Raw genomic sequence first — 17,444 nt, forward strand, 5'->3', positions numbered from 1 at the left:
GATGTTTCCTCATGGAGATTCAACCATCGTCTCAAAGCTCTGGTTCGGCAGAATTAATATTACACATGTTAAGGTATAGGCCACGTTTCTGGGCCCTAGGGCTTGGGCCTCAGACACCCCAGCTAAGCCCAAAGCAGTGCGGACAGGAAGGAGGTATTCCAGGGGTAGAAATATGCCAACGCCCAGAGGACGCGATGCTCCTCCCAACACAAAAGACGCCACCGCACCACCCGGCCCTGGGACTGAGCTCAGAAACCGCCAGGTGCTCGCCAAGCCGCCCTCGGCTCTTCCCAACCCCCCCACTTCCGCTTCCGGGGAGGCGCCGCCTGCCCCTCCGGCCTTGGGGGCGGTAGTGAAAGAGAAGCCGGAAGTGGCCCCAGTACTTCCGGTGCGGGAAACTCCTCGCTGCCGCTCCGAGCGGGCTTGACAGGCGCGGTCCCTGCAAGTAGGTCTCTCTCCTGTTGCCTTCCTCCCGTCTAGCCTTCCAGCTCGTTTGCCGCTGCCGTCCCGCCACGCCGGTCTCCGAAGCCGCCCCTTCCCCATGTGCCGGGGCAGGAGTCCGGAAAGCCAAGACCCGCTCGCCGGTACCCCATCATGTCCGAACTGACTAAAGAGCTGATGGAGCTGGTGTGGGGCGCCAAGAGCAGCCCCGGTCTCTCTGACACCATCTTCTGCCGCTGGACGCAAGGTACCCTGGCTGGACTCTGGCTTCCGGCCGCCGCTCCCTTTGGCCCCGCGAGAGTCGAGCCGTGACGCCTCTCGCGCCAGCCCGCTCGTGTGCCCCGCACTCCGTCCCGGTTCCCCTGCTTAGCTCAGAAACGGGACTTCCCAGAAAAGCCCTGCCTGCCTTGAGGGTTAGAGGCTGAGTAGGGGAACGGTGCCAGCGGGCCGCCAAAGACCCGAGGCGCCCCTGCCACTCCCTGGGCTGCCTTTGGGCTGGAGAGGAGGAGGGGGGCGGCTGCCGGGTTGCAGCGGGTGACACGGAAGGTGTGCCCTGTGCCCCGGCGTCCGTTCCTCCAGCAGGGCTCCGGCCGCCTGGATCTTTACCCCCTAACGAGTCTGGTCGTTTGGTCTCATTTTGGAGAGAGGGAAGTCCACGTGAAAGTCGCAGTGGTTAATTCCAGAAAGCGATTGTGTTGCTTGTATTTCAGTAAGGCGGGGTTAGGCGTGGTACTCGGTGCAGAAATGGAGTGTTGTGGCTGCAGAGTGTTTGTTCCCTTGACCCGAAGTGTCCCCGGTTTTGAGGTGGTGTAGGATGTGTTCCAGTTCAAAGGAATACGGCCCATAGGACTTCCTGTGCCGATCTAATTACCCAGACAGGCTTTTGAGTTACATAAGAAGTTTTGTTAATACTACGAGTAATTGTGAAATGAAAAAATACCATCTATTGATATTTATTAGCCATCATCCCTAACTCGTAAGTTTCAATATTAAAACACAACGGGCACATTACTTCAGGTGACTTAAAAGGGACAATGGTGAGGTTGAGGTTGAGAGCGTAGTGTTTGGAGTCAGGAGGATGGGTGATGGCTGTAGGTAAAACATCACAAGCACACAAATAATAGCTATTTAGTACTGTTACTAAAACATTTTGTTATTAAAATATTTATTTAGAAAATACCGATTCTCAGAGGGTTTGGGGGAAGTTTAGCGTAGTAAATCTAAGTCCTTACTTCGTAATGCATATTTAGTGACAAAAATTCAGGGTTTAAGTAATCCCTTCCTTCCTCCCAGGTACTTGTAAGAGCTGGTAAAATTAGAATCGTAATATATTACAGTCAGGTAGGTTATTTAGTCCATTACTCTTGTTCTGAAGATGAGAAAAATGAGTTGTGAAGGGTTAAATGACCAGGCCAAAGTTGCACAAATTGATAGAACTGGGAACGAATTCCAACTCTCCCATCTCCTAATTCAGCTCTGTCTTTGTTGTTTTCTTTTGTGTTGCTCAACCAGGCATGTAATTAGTTTGGCGTTTTTGTTTTTTTTTTACAGATTTAATTATGTCGCTTAACTAGTGTTTTCTGAAATGTTGGACATCCACATTTGCAGATTTTAAAATTTATTTTCCAGTTTGTCTTATTTATCCTAATAGTGAACAGCCAGCCCTAAAGTACACAAGACTGTGAAGGATTGAGAAAAGTTTTACTTCCTGTTAATTAATTAGTAATACAACACAGAATAAGGTGATATTGAGCCTCATTTATTTTAGTACTGTGATGCCGAGGCAAGGAGAATTCAGAGAGGCAGTTCTAATGATGGTTAAGAACAGGCTTTGGAATAGGCATACTTGGGTTCTAGGTTCAAGGTTTTTAGCTTACTTAAGCCTCAGTTTCCTTCTCCGTAGAGTGCAGATAACAGTAGTGCCAATCTTACAGGGTTGTTGTGAGGATTAAAGGCAGGTGAATTCGTTTAGGCACTTAGCACAATACCTGACATGGAGTAAACGCTCAGAAAAGGGTAGCTTGATTTAAAAAGTGTTTTAATTGTAAACCAAGCCGAAGATCGCTCTCTGGCCATGCCCTGACAATTGCAAGAAGTTGTTAATTTGATGGATAATCACTAAAAGAGAACTTCGTAATGACATATTAGAATGCTCTGCCACCTTGTAGTCATACAGAAGTTCCTTTACAAGATTTGTTCAATCAATACCTTTTCAAAATAAAGGATTATTTATTTATTTATTGCTCTATAGAGAGTGCGGTTATATTGTGGCTATGTAATTCGTCAGGGTCTTAAACTGATCATGATTTTTAAGGCAACCAAATATGTACTTTTAAGTTGTCACCTCTGACTCAGAGGGATGTTGTCATCAGTCTTGCTGTGTTAACTTTGTATTCATTTATCCATTCTTAGAGGAGGCAGAGACCATTGCTGACGATTGCTGTGGCAGTGACTTGGGATTGCGGGAACGGGCACAGGACACTGCTTTGCTGCGCTGGCCTTACTGCATTCGTAATGTGACATCAGCTTTGGCTTTATTTCATCGTCTATATCTGTGCTTTGAATTGACAGCTGTAATCTCATTAGTCTTTTGGAAGCAAGTTATAGGTGTGAGGTGTTTGGGGTAAAGAGAACATAGAACTATGTCCAGGGATATTCCATTTATGAAACTGTATTGATTGGTCATGTTAAATTCCTTTGATATGTTAAACAGCTGCAGCAGTTGGGTTTTTTTTTTGTCTGTTTTTCTCTCTCTCTCTTTTAATTGATATGGCAGTTTTAGATAATATGTTAAAGCACTAAGTGCAGGAGTGGCACATAGTATTTTTTGTTCGTTTAAAATTCATTTGGCAGTTTTAGATAATTCTCTTCTGCAAATACTTTTTCTTAAGAAAAAGAAATAGGGTCTTGGTTTGGGGTTTTTTTTGTTTTTTTTGTTTTAACAGTTTTTATTTTAAAGGCAATAAGTCACATTATTTAAAGCTTTGAAGTTTTTTGTTTTTTTTTAAACATCTTTATTGAAGTATAATTGCTTTACAATGGTGTGTTAGTTTCTGCTTTATAACAAAGTGAATCAGTTATACATATATATATGTTCCCATATCTCTTCCCTCTTGCATTTCCCTCCCTCCCACCCTCCCTATCCCACCCCTCTAGGTGGTCACAAAGCACCGAACTGATCTCCCTGTGCTATGCGGCTGCTTCCCACTAGCTATCTATTTTACATTTGGTAGTGTATATATGTCCATGACACTCTCTCACCCTGTCACATCTCACCCCTCCCCCTCCCCATATCCTCAAGTCCATTCTCTAGTAGGTCTGTGTCTTTATTCCCGTCTTGCCACTAGGTTCTTCATGACCTTTTTTTTTTTTTCCTTAGATTCCATATATATGTGTTAGCATACTATATTTGTTTTTCTCTTTCTGACTTACTTCACTCTGTATGACAGACTCTAACTCCATCCACCTCACTACAAATAACTCCATTTCGTTTCTTTTTATGGCTGAGTAATATTCCATTGTATATATGTGCCACATCTTCTTTATCCATTCATCCGATGATGGACACTTAGGTTGCTTCCATGTCCTGGCTATTGTAAATAGAGCTGCAATGAACATTTTGGTACATGACTCTTTTTGAATTATGATTTTCTCAGGGTATATGCCCAGTAGTGGGATTGCTGGGTCATATGGTAATTCTATTTTTAGTTTTTTAAGGAACCTCCATACTGTACTCCATAGTGGCTGTATCAATTTACATTCCCACCAACAGTGCAAGAGTGTTCCCTTTTCTCCACACCCTCCCCAGCATTTATTGTTTCTAGATTTGTTTTGTTTTTTAACTTGGAAATTTACTCCCTACTCCTGCCTGCTTCCCTCCTGCTCAATTGCCTATAATACTTTTTAAAGAAAAGTGTATATTTTCTACCTCCTTATTTGTAAGCACATTTATCCTTCTTTCCCTTCTCCCACAAACTGACCAGTGAATGGATAAAGAAGATGTGGCACATATATAGACCTAGACTTGATAGGGTGGGAGGGAAGACAAATGATAAATATAATATAGCATAAGTTAAGCATATATACTAGAAGGTAGAGAAATAAGGAATTATAGGGTGAAGTAGCCTGGACAGGCCTCATTTTAAGGTGAGATTTGAGCAGACTGTTGAAGTAACTGAGTTAGTCATGCAGGTATCTGAAGAGTGTTCCAGGCAGTGAGGATGGCCATTGTAAAAGACTTAATGACTTAATGCAGAATACGTCTGGCTTTTTGTTCAAGGAACGGGAAGGAGGTTAGTTTGGCTGGAGAGGGAATGAGGGAACGGGTCAGTGATAAAGATGATGTAAGAAATAATATGGCCCAAATCACTAAGATTTTATAGGCCATTGTAAGGACTTTGGTTTTTATTCTAAATGAGATGAGAGGTCATTGGAAGGTTTGGAGCAGAGGAGAGACACGACAGGACAAGTTTTTAAAGGGCTGATCTGACTGCTAAGTTTGAGGATAGACAGTAGTGTATTGAGTGAGACAGCTAGACCAAATGAGAGACAGTTGCAGTAGTCCGAGGGTACAAGACCATGGCTTAGGCCAGGAGAGTCGGAGGTGGTCACGTTGACCTCATCCAGCAGAAGCAAAACAAGAGTCATCTAGATCTAACAAAAGTAAGTGTTAATCTTATTATAAAGGCAAACATTTTGACTTATTGAGAATTTGTTTTCTTTTCATTACTGATTGTCTAGCCAGTGTTTGGCAAATGTTTTCTTTAAAGGGCCAGTACCTCTATTGTCTCTGTCTCATCTCTGCCATTGCAGCAAAAGCAGCCCTGGATAATAAGGGCATGGCTATGTTCCAAAACTGCATTTAAAAAGCAGGCCAACCCTGATCTACATTATGAACTCTGAGAACCCATTTTTTCCTTTTCTTGGCCCCCTTCCTTCAAGTTTTAAGTTACTTCGTTGTTTCACCTAAAGATTAGCTAGACGAGAAACCCAATTTGGCAGTTTATAGCAGTTCAGTGGTGTTTTGGGGTGGAGATGGGGAGGGAACTGTAGTGGATTGAAATTAGAGTTTTGGACTTTCCGGTATAGGACAATTTTTGTTATGTAATATGAAAAAAAAAGATTCTAAGTAACTTTGGAAAAGTGAGGGATCAGTTAAAATGTAAGCATAAAATGTATGCAGGAGTTAAAGTGTTTGGATTAAAGTCCAAAAGTATGATGTCCATTATAATGTGATTTAACATTTTACCAAAGTACTAAAATGATACGCCAGTATCATTAATTTGTCTTCCAAAGTGAAGGTAAATTAATATTGTGGATCATATCATTTCAGAGATTTTTGTTGTTGATGGAAGCCTTTTATTTCAAATATAGGTTTTACTTTCTCCCACCTACCTACATAATATGTCACCTAAAAACCAATTTTTTTAAACTCACAATTTGGAAGCTTATGTGACAAAGTTAATTTCTTGGTACTTTTGAGTACATAATGTGTTTTTCAGCTCAACGCATCTATTATAATACCTTACGTCTGTATTAGGCTTTACAGGTTTTGAAAATCTTACTTAATCCTTACAGCAACTCCAAGAGATAGCAAAGGATAAATGTATCAATAGTTACCCTCCTTTTTGTAGATGAGGAAACTAAGGCTCAGTTCAGATTCCACTCAACCAGTATTATCTGACTTATAATGACAAATGAAGTCTTTCTGTGGCCTTTTGTTAACATGGAAGGCTAGAACTATAGAGGCAGTAGTTGTCAAACTGGTTTGAATAATGTCAGTCAGTCATATGAAAATAAAAGACTGGGAAATTGCAAAAGGGTTCATGGCTCAGGTTTAAATAAGTTATGAGCTGTAGAACTGAGAAAGACTTCTGTGTCTGTAGTGCTGTGGAATGTGATACAAAATCGTATATTTAGGATCAGATGCTTTAGATGGCCTATTTCAGATCTAATTAGGAAAACAGCCATTTTGTGATAAGTTAATTCCTCTTAAAACTAGGAAATAAGATGAATATGAGAACACTTGACAAGAAAAATAACTCTATATCCTAAAAAATTCAAACTCAAGTGAAACCTTATTATAAAAGGGGGTGCCTACTTAGCATAATCCTGTTTTAGGATAGAATAGTTAATTTCCATTTGTCTAACTTTATTTCATTTTTAAGCTCTAAGAGCCTTTGTTCATTATCAAATAACACACTCAAGCATATATACTGTAATTAAACGGAATTTGGCATAAAGCAGATCTGCCTAGAATTCTCTCCCTGGGATTTTTATCTCTAAAGTACAAAAGCAGTTTATCAGAATGCATTTCCATCTAAAAGCCCCACCCATGGATCTTGAAAATTGAGTTACATTATTAGTCATTTTAAGGAAGGCAAGAATCCATTACTGAGACCTGTTTATCACATACGCTGAAAGTTTGAAAGAGCCTAGTTTCACCTCTGCACTTAGGCCCAACACCAGTAACCCTTTCTTCCCAGTAGGAGAAGAGGTAGACGAAGAGCAGAGGCCCCTTGCCTTCACCTCTTGTTTCTAGATTGTCTCTCAGATTTGGTTGTCTTGATGCGATAACCAGCACCCTCAGTTCTCATTTGTCCTTATTAAATTTGCCCCATCCACCATACCTATTTCTTATCCTGCATTTTTCTTCTCCTCTATTCTGTTCTTCCCAAGGTGGTGGTGTGTGTTGCTGGGGAAAGTTGTGGTCAGCGTCAGTGCACGTGTACTAATTAAACCTTAGCCGAGCCCCCAGTATTTCTCTTAGTTCTTTATCCTGTCTGCTTTTCTTATGTGTTTTGGAATTAACATTCTCCTCAATTTTCTATGCCCTTATGTCCCCCGCTCGCAATCAACAGCATCTCTTCCCTTCCTCTTTGCCTGCATGTCTAACTTGGAAGCCTGCTAAGATTTCCTTTTTCTCAAGTTTGTTAAACTCAGGGCCCTGTTACACTCTTAAAAACTATTACAGGCTTCAGTGTGAAAAATAAAAGAAAATTAAGGAGGCCTGTGGCATTATTTTACATTAAAAAAAATCTCTTCCGTGTCTAACTCATAGGAAGACAGGTGGACTCTCCCACTTGCTTCTCCATTCCGTCTGTTACAATATGTTGTTTCGGTTGAAGTATCTGCGGAAAATCCAGCGTCTCACAGATATGCAGTTGGTAATGTAGGAGTCTTGTAATAGCCTTTTCAGATAATTGTGGATATTCTTCTTTGATACTACACCAAAACTCAACAAGTGGTAGTTTCTTAGCGGTTACATGAAATACAGAATCTGAAGCCACATCAATGAACTTTTCGTCCTCTGTTAAATTGAAATCCATTGGTTTGTCTTGTACTTTGACTGGATCTTTTACCCATGCATTAATTTGTAACAGCGTGCATTGGTCATTTGGAAGTTATCGGTCTGCTGGTTTATGCAGATCTTCTAAATGTTAACACATATTGTTATACAATATCAAAAGTCACATTTATTATTTCTGATCTTGTCAGAAAAATCTCTGAGTGTTGAGAAGCTGTCAAGCTACAGTGCTGGACTTGAGTTTTCCAGAAGTTTAGTTGTTACTTGAAAGCTTGAGATTTTATCACTGGCAGAAATACTGTCAAGTTATTTTTCTTGAAGTATCAGGCTCACCTCATTCACTTCTGAGAAAAAGTCTAAATAATCATAATTTGTTAGTAGCTCTTCAAAGTAAAAACAGCATTCCACAGAAAAGCTGTTAGTTCAGCTCACAGTTCAAAAAATTACACATGTGCTTTGAGAATCTGTCTATCATCGCACAAGGTATGTAGCAGAGGTGCTTTATGGGTAGTTTCCATTTTGTCACACAGACTATTTTTTTAAAGTACATTGTATTCAAAGTCAAGATTTAATAAGATTAGCATTAGTAAGGGCTTTTTTAAGTTAAATTGGCTTTTTTGTGTGTTTGAGAGCATATTGTGGTATTTCCTAGTACAGCGACTGCTGGTCAGCTTAATGTCACTTAATGTGTGTTAAGGCACCAGTAACATAACCTGCTATTCATTTTGTACTATCGCTGTGAATATCAACACAGTGAAAAGGGCAAATATGTTAGTATTATAATAAAAATGATTTTCACCTCTAGCAGGTCCCCTAAAGGGTCTCTGGAACTTCCCGGGGTCTGTAGGCCACACCTTGAGAACCTATCTCTATTCGGTCCACCACCACCACCACCACACCACACTGTCTCAGTTCTTTCAGGACTTGGAGTCCTTAAACTCTCTCTTTCCCATTTAATCATTCTTTTCCTTCTTTTAAACTCATGCCCTTCCCTCTGTAAAATAATAATTCCTTATCCAACTACCCTTCAAGCCATCATCCTTTTCCCCTTCACTTGTTTAACAGATAGTTTGCATTTTCTCTTTCTCCTTGTATTCTGAATCACGCCTCAACCCTTTAAAATTTGGCTGCTCTTCCCAGCATTCTAAATTTCTTTTTTTAGTATTCCCAGTGACATGCTTAATCCAGTATTTTCATTTATGTTTTTATTCCACTCAACATTTGTAAAAGGTGACTGCTGATTTTTCCTTTCTAGGACCTCAGTGTGTTTTTTCTCTTACCTTTCGAGTCTTTGTCAATCTCCTTTGCTGACTCAGCGTCTGCTCACTTTTTTTTTTTTTTTTTATTTTAATGTTAACTGGTTTCATTATCTTTGTTCTACATGTTCTCATTCACTTTAACTGCCATGTTTAGGGTGATTCAACTTGCTATCTCTAATCCTAAACCCTGCCCTGGGCTCCAGACCCATGTTTCCCCAACCAAATTGTTGTTTCACATTTTAGAGACTGAATTTAGAAGCAAACACCCCCATTATCTTCACTCCCAAAACTTCAGCAAGCATTTATTGAGTATTAACTATATAACATACTAGGAAAACAGTAGTTAATAGAGCAGGCAAGATACCTGTTAGGCAAGACAAACAATAAACAAGTGAATAATCATATAATTACAGATGATGATAAGTACTGGTTGTGCTGAGGGATGGTAGGAAAGATCTACTTAGATAGGCCTATCAGGGAATATCTCTCTGAGGAGTTAATACCTAAACTGGGTCTTTAAGGATGAGAAGGATTCAGCTATATGACAAGAGAAGGAAAAAGAGCATTTCATGCAGAGGGAACAGCAAGCATCAAGGCCTCAGGTAAAGACCTTGGGATGTTCTGAGGGCCTAAGATCACTGTAGATGATGAAGGTAAGAGTGAACTGAGGGAAGGTGGGGTTGATAGATCATACAGTGTCTCTTAGGCCATGAAAAGGAGTTTGAGTTTTATTGTAATTGCAATGAGAAGCCATTGCAGGCTGTGACAAAACCTGATGTCCATTTCTAAAATATTTCTCTGGTAACTATGGTGAATAAATAAGGGGTGTGGTGGGAGTGGGAATGTGGGCAGAATGGGGGGACCTGGTTGGAAACTCTTAACAGTGTTCTAAGTGAAAGATGATGGTGGTTTGAACCTGAAGGTGGACTAGAAATGGGGTAGAGATATGTTTTGGGTCCTTGAACCAAGAGGACCTTACCTTAAGGTGAAGCCTTAAAGATAAGTCGGATTGTTTCAGAGAAAGTGTTAGCAAGTGTTTCATGCGGAGGGAACAACGTGTTCAAAGTGTAAGAAACCAGAGAGAAAATGGATATTTGAGGGCCTGAAAGAAGTTCAGCATGCCTAGAGCCTAAAGAAGGAGAGTAGCAAAGGATGAGGGAGGAGATATAGGCAGAAGCCGGACCATGCAAGACCATGTTGAGGAATTTGGATTCTGTCTGTGCCTGGAGTTCTCATCTGAGCTGTATTTGGGATTTACCTGATTATCACCCATAATGGAAACCTTGGGAGTAGATGAGTTACACAGGGAGAACATGTAGAATGCAAAGAAAAAAGATTCTAAAGCCAAGGCCTGAGGAACATTAGCATTTAGAAGGAGTTGATCACCACTGATACTGAGAAGAAACAGAAAAGGAAAATTTGGAACAAGATGGACCACTAGAGCCAAGGGCCAAAAGATTTTCAGAAGCCAGTGGTCAGCATTTCAGATGATTCTCTGGGAGATTCATCTGAAATAAGAAAGACTTGAGAAATAGCCTGTCTGGTCATTGATGAATTTGGTGAGAATGAGTTTGGTGCAGTCACAGGTTGAAAACCAAATTATTGTGGGTTGGGTAAATTAGGAGGTAAGGAAATTGAGACAGTGCATGTAGACAATTAGGTGGGCTTTGAGAGAGTGGTGTTTGGAGTTTTGGGTGGAAGGTGGTGGTTGTTTTTATGGTCAAATGATTTTTTAAATTAAGACTTTACTTTTTAGAACAATCTTAGGTTCACAGCAAAACTGTGGGCAAGATACAGAGATTTCCCACATACCTCCTGCTCCCTCAACATGCACAGCCCCCCACCCCACTGTCAGTGTTCCCCACCAGAGTGGTATGTTGGTTACAGTTTTGAACCTGCGTGGACTCATCATTATCACCCAAAGTCCACAGTTTTCATTCTTGGTGTGGCACATCCTATGGGTCGAGACAAATGTGTAATGGAATGTATCCATCATTACAAGATCATAGAGTATTTTCACTGCCCTAAAAATCCTCTGTGCCTTATCTGTTCAACCCTTCGCCCACTCCCCTCCTCTTGTCAGCCACCGATCTTTTTACTGTCTGCATAGTTTTGCCTTTTTTCAGACTGTCATATGGTTGGAATCATATGGTATGTAGCCTTTTCAGATTGGTTTCTTTCACTTAGTAATATGTAATTAAGGTTCCTCCATGTCTTTTCACAACTTGCCAGCTAATATTTTTTAAATGCTGAATAATATGTACTATTTATCCATTCAGCTACTGAAGGACATCTTGGCTGCTTGCAAGTTTTGGCAATTAGGAATAAAGGTGCAGTAAACAATGTGTGCAGGTTTTTGTGTGTGGACATAAGTTTTCAACTCCTTTGGGTAAATACCAAGGACCTTTTGGTAGACTCTTGAAGAGAATTTTTTTTTGTTTTTAAATATGTGACATACGTTTAAATACTGTTTGAAAGAGAGATTGAAGGGTAAAGAGAGAGGAGGCGGGATGGAAGGGGAAGCTCCATACTGTTTCTTATCTGTCCTGCTGTCCAGTGTCTCAAGCTAGAAACTTCAGTCAGTTCTAATTTCTTATGTCCCAGGCCTTTCCCCACTTGCACATATTCATCAAATATTAATTTTTACCTTAGAAATACTGTTTGGATATAGTGTCTTCCCTCCACACTTAAGTTTCTTTTATTAGTTTGGCACTGTATAGGTCTGTTGAAACGGCCTCTTCCCCATTCTGGTCCTTTAAAAGAGAAAAAAATACCAGTATGATTGTATTACTGCTTTAATTAGTACTTGTCATGGTGTGGCCCTTCCCAGTATTAACATCCTGTCAGCTCTCCCTCCTCCCCTTTCCCATCTCTCCCGTCCGCCTCCATACTGCCCTTTGGCTGCTTTAACGTTCCCTCTGATCCATAAACTTGTCCTGCTCTTACGAAATCTCTTTCCTTTAATAAAGGTATTTTCTTTACCTGAGGGTCATTCTCCCACCCTTGCCTCTCTGATAAATTTCTGTTCAAGGTCAGCCTTAAAGTTAGTTGGTATGACTTGACTCAGACCAAGTCACTACTTTCTGTATCCGCAACACTTCATATTTCTGTTATAACGTTCATTTATCCCTTCATTTTAGTAATTATTTGTTCATATGTCTGTCTTCACCTGGACTGTTGGCTTCTCCAGACTAGGGACTTTGTCGTTCACGTCATTTATATATCGTAGATGCTTGGTATAGTATCTCAGGGTCATTAAATGTTTGTTAAATAAATGACAGAATTATGACCATTAGTGAAATTTCACATATTCCTAGCATGTTGGAATTGGAAGTGATCATTTTAAAGCTAAGTACACTGAGGCCTAGGGAGGTGAAATGATTTCCTGAAGGTTATACAGATAGTAACTCACTTCTCCTGACTTCCGGCCCCACGCTCTCTGCAGTGTGCCAGTGCTCTCTGCGAGAACTTGTACTAGATACTCTCAGTCAGTGCTAGTTGGGTAGTGTTTAAATTAAGATAGAACCAATATGGCCACATTCACTGTGTATGATGTTCTTTAATTTTTAGCTTAGAGAATGTGACTCAAAGATTGAAACTGAAAAAGATACTCTCTGAAAAGGGTCCTAAAATATCTGTTTAAATTCAGTAGGTAGACTATCTAGTCTTCCTTTCAGTAAATTATTTAAAAATCAGATTTAGTGTCCTTTTACTGAAGGCCACACTTTATCTCTCTAGTCCACTTAGAGGGGTCCCTGGACGCAAAATTGTGTGTGTGTGTGTGTGTTTATGTGCATTTGGCAGGGAGCCTAGGTTCCATATCTTTTTTCAAAGGGTTCCTTTATCCTCCAAAAAGTTAAGAACCACTGCACTTGACTGACTTGAGGATATTTTGCTGTTGTGATAAGTGATCTTTCTCAAAGCAAAGTACATTAAAAAATCTTTTAGCTACTACTTGAATTACATTTTTAATCTTTGCTACTTGCTTTCATTTTTAGGGTTTGTGTTTAGTGAATCAGAGGGATCTGCATTAGAACAGTTTGAAGGTGGCCCCTGTGCTGTTATTGCACCCGTTCAGGTAACATAGACTACTACTTTACCAACTCCTTAGAGGGATGTGTTCAAACGTTTCATGCTTTACTTTCTGTTTTCTAATACCTGTACTCTGTAATCATGAGGCATGATCAGTTACCTCTTAACTTTTGTTCATGTAAATTGCTTTAAATATCCAAAATAAAAATGATTTCAGAACATGAGTAGGTTACACAGCAGTAGCCATTTGGCTGTCTTTATTTTCAAGAAAACATAGTAGATGTTCTCTGACTTTCAGAAAATTTGGAGTTAATGATCATGACATCTTTCTTATACAGTAGTCTATTGAGTAATAACATTTTATGCCAAAGATAGTGACCCCGTAGCAGTGGTACTATTTACATTTGTTCTATCTTTAAAAACGATTTTTCTAAAAAGTTGAAGATTGTTAATACTTTCATGGCCTAAAACTTTATCAAATTTTAAAATAAGTTGACAATATATACTGTTTTAGGCTCTAGCTTTGGTCTTTAAAATAAAATTAGTAGCAACCAATTTCAAACAGAATCCCCAAAATAAAAAAAGATTTTTTTCTTTGAGCGAAAGGTAGAGTGAATCTCAATGTAGGTATTTGATTTTGAATCTTTATGTGTTGCATTGTTTGAAATTCAAAGGCTGATTTGCTATAAACCATTACATTATTAAAACGGAGAATTGAATTTTCAGTTTGCTGTAATATTTACAATGTCTAAACAGGAGTATAACTTCAGAACCATTATAAAAGAAGCTTGAATTTATGGTTTGTTTTAATCAGCACATTTTGAAAATACATATTTAACGTGGTATTTATTATTCATTGGGCATAAAGAATGCATTCCTGAACTGTTAGCTGCAAAGTAAATTTGTCTCTCAAACCTTATACTCCATACACTTACATTATTAAATTTAAAATGTATTTTCTGAAGGAGAAAAAAATTGTTCCTTTATGGTTCATTCTAAAATATATCCTTTGTAGGTCATTATTTTATTTCTTTGAAGAGTAAAGTTGATACATTTTTTTCATTAGTAGATTTACAAAAAAAATTTAAGAAAAACTTGAATGTTTGAGCTTTGCCTGGGGATTACAGAGTATAAAGAATAAAATTTAACTATAAATTAGTTATGAGGCTGTTATGTTGAGTAATTGAGACAGATTTTGGTTGCTAGTAGGAATCTTACCTGAATTTGAAGATTACTTGTCCTGTTCATATGCATGTTAGATTGTATTAACATAGACCCTCTTGGACCATGATAATACCCTTAGGGTCTTTATTGCAAGTCTTTGAATATAGTTAAATCAAAGTAAACCACAGCAGTTTCATGTTTATAAAATTTAGTATATTTCCAGAATGGTAGTTATTTTTACAAGTGGGGTTGCTACGTAACAAGGGATAATTGTAGTGTTCAAAACCGTGATGTATCTTTGAGGTAGTAATTTAGCTTCATAGTCATATAAATGTTTTCAATCATAGAAGAAGTTTGTTTATATTAATATTTCAGTGTAAAAGTCAAAACTAAATTACTAAGAGTAATGAAGGGAAATGTGCGAGTCCAGATATTAAAACTTTTTTAAACTATATAAGCTAGAACATGACACGTTTGCTAGAAGAATAGGCATATTATGGAACCAGATAGATAATACAGTAGTAGACCACATTACATATAATAATTTACCAAGAATTAATCACATACCATGATAAGAAGGAATATAAATCAGTGGTGGAATAAAATGTTTAGTAAGTGTCACTGATATGACTGGTTGATAATTTGAGGGGAAAAACTGAATTTAGCTCGTCTCATAGCATATACCAAGTTTATTCTTGATATAATACTTAAGCACAGAAAGCTGAAAATAATGCATTACCAACTAAGATAAAAAGATGAGTTCCAGGCTCAGAAAAAAATGTGAGGTAATATTAGCAATAAATCAGTGTCTTTCTTATACGGAGAACTCCTACAAACTGGTTAGAAAAACACTAAAACCTCAGAGGTGAAACGGGCAAGTGTATGCAATCATGACAGGTGGTATGATGCTGGACAACCAAAGAATCGAGATGTCCAACCTCACTAGGAATCCAAGAAAGTACAATTAAAACTTTAACTAGATTCTGTTGCTTACTCTTTCTAATCTTTAGATATAAAATAATTGCCAGTGCATATAAGGGTAGGGTGATGCTGGCATACTCAGATATCTCTATGTAGTACAAATTGGTACTTTGACCTAGGGAAGGAATTTTACATTATAATTGGAACCATGATAATGCAGATTCTTTGATGAGAATAATTGTACTTATGTGGATCTTTCCTAAAGAAATAATCCTTAATATAGAAAAGGTTGTATTCAAGAAGAAGCTTTTTTTAGAGCAAGTCCAGATATATTTTATATGTATTTATATATATATATAAAACATATTTATATATATTATATATTTTATAGTATAAAAAAATTGCAAACAACCTAATGTACAGTAATGTAGTTTAAACATGGACTAATGTTTAAATAAATTTTAATAGCTTGAATAGATTTAGAGATTAAGAGTTAAAGTTATGAATTGTGTGGGAAAACAGAAAAGTGGAAAACAGTCACGTACCCATTATGCTTCTCACTTAAAATTTAAAACAGGTATGAAAGGAAGACTGGAAGGAAGTATATCAAAATGCTAATGGTGGTTCTATTAGTGGTGAAATAATGGTTGTCCCACCTCACCATTCCAAAGTTTTGAGGTGTAGTTATATTTTATGGTTTTTGTTATTTGGGGGAGGGGGGAATCAGAAGCACTTGGTTGTAGTATTTGTAGATTTTATTTCAATGTGAATATTATAGAATGTTACTTATTTTTTTGTTAAAATACTTTGAATTGATTGCTTATTAGGTACCAGGTACTGTGCTAAGTGTATTAATAGTTTATCTCATATAATCCTCACTACAACCTTTTAAAGTTTGTGCTATTATTATTTTAAATTAGTAAAGTAACGAAACCAGGATTCAAATCTAGGTCTGTCTGACTATAAGCAGTCCTCTTATCTGAATACTACTGTTTTCAAACACCTGTGAATAAGAATCACCATAGTAACCTCTTTTTTCTTGAATCTGCCCCCTAGAGATAAAATAGGTGGAGTGTCAGAATCTGCCTTTTAAATAAACAAGTCAGGTGACTAGGATGCAAATAGCCCTTGAGCTACACTTTGAGAAGGAAACACTGTTACACACTGAACTGTTATCTGTCAAATCACCAAGGTAACATAGTTGGCTCACTTAAGGAAATGTTAGAAATGAGTTTGTTTTTTCTTTGGAATCTTAAAGCTTTATGAGTTAAACCAGCAAGTTAGGAGCTCCTTATAATAAAGTGATGACCCACACCGTGGTCATCTTGTGTCATAAATCAGAGCTAGTAGAGCAGAACCACTTTTGTATTTAGATTTCTTTTCCCCTAAGGAATCAAAGAGAAATATAGATTTTTCCTGGTCTAAAGGGCCTTCACTCTGTGAATGGAGCAGTAAATTTCTTTAATTTTCTAGTTGTGTGGTTATTATTTTGAGTCAGTTTTTCTCTTTGACAGAAAATATGTATTATAAAGGAGGAAGAATTGTATGGATCTAGAATAAACTTATAGTAGTATATTCTGAGTAAGTAATTATGCTCAGTTACTGTTGAACGTGAAGGGAAGCCATTTGAAATTTTTATAGCACTATTCAAAAGATCAGAAAGGAGGTGCAAATTAGTTTTTTTTTCCATTTTAAAATAAAAGAATGATATAAGGTATGTTTATAATGCATTCTAATAATTATTGCTTTAATTGTATAAAGGCATTTCTTTTGAAGAAGCTCCTGTTTTCTTCTGAGAAGTCTTCTTGGAGGGATTGCCAAGGTATGATAGCTGTCTTTTATCAACTTTTACTCCGTCTTTTATTTTATAGATGATCCATGCAGTATTCATTGGCAGTAATTTAGTTGAAATTATCTGTCTTAAAAAGTAAACTATCAATGGGTTACTTTTTCCTGAGATTTACTTTTTAAATGTTTCAGAAAGTTTCATGGATGACTCCAAATTTTAAAATGTATATTTCCAAATTTGTCTTTCCTAAGAGGTATAAGACAGGATATTACACTAAGGGAAAAATCCTTTGGGGCATTTCCCTGAACTGTTAAATGATAGCATACTATAAGGATAGTCATTTATGTTTGTTTTGTCTTATTTAGCTTTGAGCAAAAAGTCAGAATTACCTTTGTATTCCTGCATCTTTTAGTATAACGCCTTACACAATTCAGATAATACCTCAAGTAATTCTGAGTTAAATCACAAATGAAGCTTTCATGGCTTCTGCAATATGATTAAGTCAGAGAACTGTATGTGCTACCTGATAATA

The 17,444-nt window shown here is 38.0% G+C and overlaps 1 protein-coding gene across 4 annotated transcripts in view; it reads left to right on the forward strand.

Moving 5' to 3' along the window:
- The first annotated feature begins 379 nt into the window (after positions 1–379).
- The window catches only part of MINDY3 (MINDY lysine 48 deubiquitinase 3), a 92,344-nt gene continuing 75,279 nt past the window's right edge, over positions 380–17,444 (forward strand). For 2 of the 4 annotated variants that reach the window (XM_061181561.1, XM_061181562.1), the window contains exons 1-3: positions 380–688; positions 13,005–13,084; positions 16,885–16,945. In XM_061181561.1, coding sequence (XP_061037544.1) covers positions 595–688; positions 13,005–13,084; positions 16,885–16,945 — 235 coding nt within the window. In that variant the 5' untranslated portion in view covers positions 380–594. The remainder of the gene's footprint in view (positions 689–13,004; positions 13,085–16,884; positions 16,946–17,444) is intronic. The other 2 variants (XM_061181563.1, XM_061181564.1) reach the window with 2 other exon arrangements.

Source organism: Eubalaena glacialis, chromosome 2 (assembly GCF_028564815.1).
Source record: "Eubalaena glacialis isolate mEubGla1 chromosome 2, mEubGla1.1.hap2.+ XY, whole genome shotgun sequence".
Taxonomy (NCBI): domain Eukaryota; kingdom Metazoa; phylum Chordata; class Mammalia; order Artiodactyla; family Balaenidae; genus Eubalaena; species Eubalaena glacialis.